This window comes from Hyalella azteca, unplaced genomic scaffold (genome assembly GCF_000764305.2).
Source record: "Hyalella azteca isolate HAZT.00-mixed unplaced genomic scaffold, Hazt_2.0.2 contig14929, whole genome shotgun sequence".
In the NCBI taxonomy this organism is placed as follows: Eukaryota; Metazoa; Arthropoda; class Malacostraca; order Amphipoda; family Hyalellidae; genus Hyalella; species Hyalella azteca.
In genome coordinates this window covers 153548-159693 of record NW_025944795.1, presented here as the reverse complement: position 1 = coordinate 159693, position 6146 = coordinate 153548, and the positions used below count along the sequence as shown (strand labels likewise).

At 35.5% G+C, this 6146-nt stretch overlaps 1 protein-coding gene across 1 annotated transcript; it reads right to left on the bottom strand.

Moving 5' to 3' along the window:
• Nucleotides 1-1322: 1322 nt before the first annotated feature.
• Nucleotides 1323-5270, bottom strand: LOC125179083. Its single transcript, XM_047884234.1, has 5 exons — nt 5222-5270; nt 2829-2897; nt 2170-2323; nt 1677-1772; nt 1323-1539 (listed from the first exon to the last, which is right to left on the bottom strand). The coding sequence occupies exons 1-5, from the start codon at nt 5268-5270 to the stop codon at nt 1323-1325; spliced, it is 585 nt and encodes a 194-aa protein (XP_047740190.1).
• Between the last annotated feature and the right edge of the window lie 876 nt (nt 5271-6146).

Here is a 6146-nt window from a genome sequence, read left to right as displayed (position 1 = left end):
ATCTGATATTGAGCTTTTCACTTGGAATAACACGAGTAAAAAATGTAAGATCTGGATAGAATATTGTGTGAAAGGAATGACAAGAGATAAATGATAACAGTCTTGAATTAAAAGGCGGACATTCTCCAGTTCTCTTTCAAACGGGCTTGTGGAGGTACTCTACAATTTTCTGTTGTATCCTGTTTTAATCAGTTTAATTTTGATACACATTGCTATGTTTGTTACTAGTGACATGTTAATATTATTTTTATGAGAGGCTTTCAATTGAATGTGACTAGTTTAATAATTTTTTGTTTTCTCACCATTATTCTATTATCATATAATAGAGCCTATAATACCACCTTTGTCACCTGCCAAGATACTCAGTTTATTTGAGCATTCACTAGGATGCTTGTTTTAATTTAAAATTTGCGTTATTTGTTTTGTACTCCTATAAATATGAATAACAGATGTCGCATGTCTTCCTCGAACACCATCACACAACACAATAATTTCGCGAACCAATAAAAAATATGTATCCACTACGCTAATTGGGCATCAGTCCATTATTGGCCATTACATGTCATTAATTAACCAATTAAATGGTTTTTTGAACAAAAAATGTGGAGACTCACCTCAGATCCGAAGAACTTTGTATAATTTTTTTCGAAGGGTCGCAGAGCTATGATGTCGTAGTCGACGTACATTCCTCCTGAGTTATACACGACTGCGTATCTTAGCAAGTCGCTCAAGTGCGATTGCAGGTATACTGTAAAAAAACTCTCATTGTCAAGCGATGCGCGCAATAATAGCGAATAAATGTGCGATAAATTTAGCAGGGACTGTTCCATAAAAAAATCATTCGTTACTTTCTTAGTTAATCACTGACGGTGTTTTAAGTTAAGCCTAACAATTAGAGACGAGAAATGGGCCGCTACTTTACAAAAGCCGCTACGTGTACAATAGCCGCTGCGTGTACTTGGACCGTTACGAGTACTTAACCCTCTACCGCAGTACGTCACTCTCCGGAAACATGACTTTCAACTTAAATTATAAGTAAACTATTAAGTGTAGCAACCTGAGGACGTTTGTACGCAACAGAGAACATTTTAAAGTTGTCGTACGTGGCGGCAAATTATACGTAAACTAGTGAGTGTAGCAACCTGAGGACGTTTGTACGCAACAGAGAACATTTTAAAGTTGTCGTACGTGGCAGCAACCATCTGTGCAAGTCATTTTGTGCTCAGTGGAACGTATCTTTTTTGGGAAGTAGGCTTGTGACAATATTGCTCCGGTAACTCAAGTCAGGCGTGAGAAGGTTAAGTGAGTTTTGAATGTACCACTCACAAGACCAACCACTTACATGTATTCCAGAAAGAGTCAGACTCGAGTAGCGTATGCGCAGGAGTGTTGCGCGTGACCACGCGCACGTTCATGTGCGCCACGCAAAGACGCGGGCAAATTTCCTGCAAATTCCGCAAACTTGCGGCGGTCGAAGCGTGCAATTTCTCGCGCGTCACCAGCAACCAGACGTGAGCGTCGCCGTTCACGGTGCACATGCTGAGCCATCAAAATTAGTTTGCTTCAAATCTCAGAGTTTAACTTGTATTGGAAATATAAAATTAATATATACACAACAAAATGAACAAAGCTCGCACAGGCAGATATTTGATAAAATTAATAAAAAGGTTACTTGCCTTTCAACTGAGCACAATGTTTTACTCGTGAGATTCGACGTGAGGCTTAAATCCATCATGTAGATGTTCTGCGCATCAGGGTCCGGAGCGACATCACTGATAGCAGATAACACATATTATGAATTATTTATATTGCTGTAAATAAAGCTAATTGAGCCTGATGTTTTAGCTTAATGACTTTGTTAACAATTTCCCTTACTTCTATTAAACTAAGATAAATATGAATTTAATCAGAGAATCACATGAAGTGTTGCTAGCATTTTATTTGTGCATGAATTCACGTGGAAAAGTATCCACATCTCGTGGAAAAAATTCTCTTATTCCACAATGCTGTTGACTTGGAGTATGAAAGATGTGTTGAAGATATGATTCCCGGATCCTTGACTCCAGGAAAGGAGATATGTAGATATACATTTTGCCTTGGGGCATAGGAGATATGTTGAAGATATATTATAATGTAACAATAGATGATAAGTTTTACAGTTTTACTCACATGTACAAACGCGGAAGACTTTTTAGTGCCGGATCATTGACTCCAGGAAAGCAGCCAACGGCGGGGGGCGCGGAGAGCGGTCCGGGATCTTGCTTCTCACCGTAACCGTAGGCTTCTCTTCGCCTCTTGATTTCTTCAGCTGGAACTCGAATTTCTGCGCATTAAATAGCTTAAACTTCTTGCAAATAAAATTAATAGTTTGTTGTAATATTACTGCAATAAATTGTACCTAGATTCATTACCTAGATTGAGTTTTTCACAAATCATAGTAATAGTTTGTAATATTTCTGCAATAAATTGTGCTCCAAGTCATTAAATAGCTTAATTTTTGGGAAACCATAAAAATAGTTTGTAATTTTACTGCAATAAGTTGTATTTTGAGTCATTTATACATGCATTGATTTTGATTCAATTTACACAAGTTCGGCATTGATAATATTTATACTGTCTGTTTAAAATTTTCTTTCGTTAATTGAGTTCCAACAACGTTTTTTGCATAAACACTAAAATTTTGAATGACATTTTTCGGGCAAATTTGTGGAACAATTAGCAGGATTTGTTCATGCCCTATAGAATCTGTTATATCTTTCACTAGTTATATTACGTCATTAGGATCATGACAATTTTCCATGTTATATGTAATGGACTATGTAAATCACCTAGTATAAATGCGAACATAACTGCCACTGCGATGCCGAGCATGATCACGAGTATCCACCCTGAAAAATCTGTTGAACATGATCAATCCAATCAATATAATGCGATAAACAAAATCAATATAATGCTATATAAACAATCAATATAATGCGATAAACACAATCAATATAATACGATAAACACAATCAATATAATGCGATACATACAATCAATGTACTCAACATAGAAATTAAATACATAAAATTTGTTAGAAATATTAGTATAAATTGCAATGAAATATTAGCAATCTTAGTAAAATTTAAATAAAATTTTAGTAAGCATTTCGAAAATTGCATCAGTTGGAATTCCTTCGGCAGAAAAAATAACCATATCCACTTTGTTATAAAGGTAAAATAAAACCAGGATGAAGTCTTACTTTTCAAAGAATCTTGAGTGCAAAAAGTGAACGTGGTAGTTCAAGCTGCGCAATTGAAATAAACGGTTTTGAGCTCATGGGAAAAAGACGCTGCGCTGATGGGAAAAATTCACTTTATTTGTTCCTGTTTATCATGACCAGGACTCAATATTCCTTCATCTGGGACTGAAGCCAGAGCCGAACATTAGTGATGCACTGATGCTGCTCCATGAAATCTTCCGATTTCCTAATGTTATTCTCTCATCATTCAGGATTATTTACTAAAAAGCTGTCACAATAAATGGATACTGAAAAAGTTTTTATTCTTATCCCAATCAGAAGTTAGATCTGCATCAGCTTCTGACTACTCGAATCAGAAGCTGCCACGCCTCTGAATTTCGTCAGAGTATGAGGAAATACGAAATTTTGTATCATTAATTTTTAGCTCGCATGAGGATAGCTAGGAATACTTGTCTGATTTAACATGGAAGATTGTTTCGGCATGTCGAACTATTGGTAAATTATTACCGAAATTGTTTCGTTACCATTAATGTTCGTTGTATTGGTTCAGGAATAAGGAAAATTTATTTATGTGAACGAATATCTATTGTTGCTATTTCAATTGCAAAGAATCAATCAGCCTGAAGTTTATACTGTGTTTTTCTATTAGATGGATGAAAAAGTATCCATCTGCTGAAGCAATTTAGGTTCAAAGCTAACTGGTCTGTAGTTTGCAATGGATTTGGCACCAGAAGGGGTCATTTGTCTCTAGCGCCTGAAATTCAATCAATGAGGCATGCCAATGTTTTACATCAAAGACTTGTGCAAAAAAGTCGGCGCAAAGTGGTTAATTCATTTTCAATTTCAATCAATATTTACTATTTTCTTAGAGAAGAGTCGTCATCCTTTCTGCACTAGTGTTAGCAACCACCCAACAAGTAACAAAATTAAATAAAAATATCTAAGTTAATGAAGCTATCATTTAAGTTTGTTAGGTCGATCTAAATAAAATGTAAGAGAACATGATGTGAAGTTGGAAAGTCTATAGTTCGTGTCGGCTCAAAAGTATTATCACGAAAATTTGATAAGTCTATTACAATGCAAATATTTGGAAATATTGAATTTATTTACTTTAATTTGATAATATTTAACGTAAAACTAAACAATACTTAACTCACAAGAATTTGATAAAGAACCGATATAAATGAGTTGTATATAATGGGTAGTGGGTCATTGACCCATATTGCCATAATGTTGCAATAAAATAAAATAATATAATAATATTGTTATTATTAATAAAATTGCAATAAAATGTCTAGTAAAAAGTGCAATAAAATGTTATTTAGCAAGTCGAAAATTTATTATAGAATTTATTCATACAAGGCTCTTGGACCCTCGATGATGAAATATGTAAATTCAGACTAAAATGAAATAATGTGAGTTTCACGTACTCATCGTCCACTTGCTCTCAAAGGCTCTCAAATGAAGTTATTGGTCTGTCGTAAACATTTACTGCATCGTAAATATTGTAGTCAGATTTGTCGTGAATGGCCACTACTTCACGTTCTCACGATCATTAAATTGTCATTTGGAGGGATTTGCTTCTGTGACTAAGCAATTTTTTCCGTAAATGAACTCAATGGTTAATACTATTACTTTCATATACGTACGGTTACTAGCATTTACTCCATGGTGAACAATCTTGCTTGCATGAATACCATGGTGATTGGTGTTATGCGCATAACTCAATGGTGTATAATATAATAACCAAAACACAATGGTGTCTTAATGAATTTCACTAGGTCAGTGGTGAATGATATTACTTGCATTAATACACGAATCACTGTACCAAAGTACAGTAATTACTGTACCAAAGATAAATCACTGTGCCAAAGTACAGTAATTACTGTACCAAAGATAAATCACTGTACCAAAGTACAGTAAATTCTGTACCAAAGATGAATTACTGTACCAAAGCAAGTTTAATTGCAGAATTATTACCTAATTTAGTGCTGGAGCCCATTTTTCTTCCACCGTCACGCTTAGCCATCGAGTTGCTACTGACGCGAAACCTCGTACGGGAGGCTGTCCCCGACACGACGTAAATAAGAAAGCCAACCAATTCTCCGTCATCTTTGTGGCCAGAGAATCCAACTTCAACAAGTAGTTTTGGACATTTTACATTGTCGAGCAATCCCTGTCAGGTTCATACGAAAATGTTGGTAGTAACGTATTTGCAACGGAACTGTAACACTTGTGTTTGTAGCATTAAAACCAATAATAAATGTTTTCATATATTTAGGGGATAAGTGTCCAGATATTATGTTGACAAATGGACATTATCAGACACATGACAAGCTCAAATAAAGTAAAACTTTACAAAAACATCGAACAAAAATAAGTATAGCATTATGAATAAATATTGATTCATAAATAAATTATGAATAAATTTTTCATGCTTCTGCATGACCTAGCGATCGAAATGTTTGCGAGGGTCGGACATAGACGCCTCAACAAGAGGCGGGTGCCTTGGGCAGCAGCGATACCCAAGCTTTCCATAATCAATCAATTTGAGTTATTATGCCGTAGCTACCTAAATGCGTTAGGCAACCTTTGCCCGGACTAAGTTATATCAATATTTTCCATTAGCCCCATGCACATTAATGCGCTTCGGATATATATATAACATAGCATTCAGCATCGATACTAGTCATTAAAGGAAATGATGGACAAAAGTTGCATCTGACCCATAGCTACTGAATACTCCTGTCATGTGTAGAAACTCGGCAGGCAATTGTATCCCTAACTGAACTATTTTCACTGTTGTCGTCAGAAACATTATTGTGTATCTCAGTTCGGTATTAGGACTACGCGGATGAAACATAAGGCTGTGAATTTGTCTATGTATTTAGCGCAAACTCAATCT

What these genes read in the sequence shown, in the direction of transcription:
- LOC125179083 (XM_047884234.1), bottom strand. Translation starts at nt 5,270, where the DNA reads ATGGCTAAGCGTGACGGTGGAAGAAAAATGGGCTCCAGCACTAAATTA. An exon ending in GGGCTCCAGCACTAAATTAG is followed by an intron (nt 2,898 to 5,221) that starts GTAATAATTCTG and finishes CATGTTCAACAG; the next exon opens with ATTTTTCAGGGTGGATACTC. An exon ending in AGTCTTCCGCGTTTGTACAT is followed by an intron (nt 1,773 to 2,169) that starts GTGAGTAAAACT and finishes ATCTGCTATCAG; the next exon opens with TGATGTCGCTCCGGACCCTG.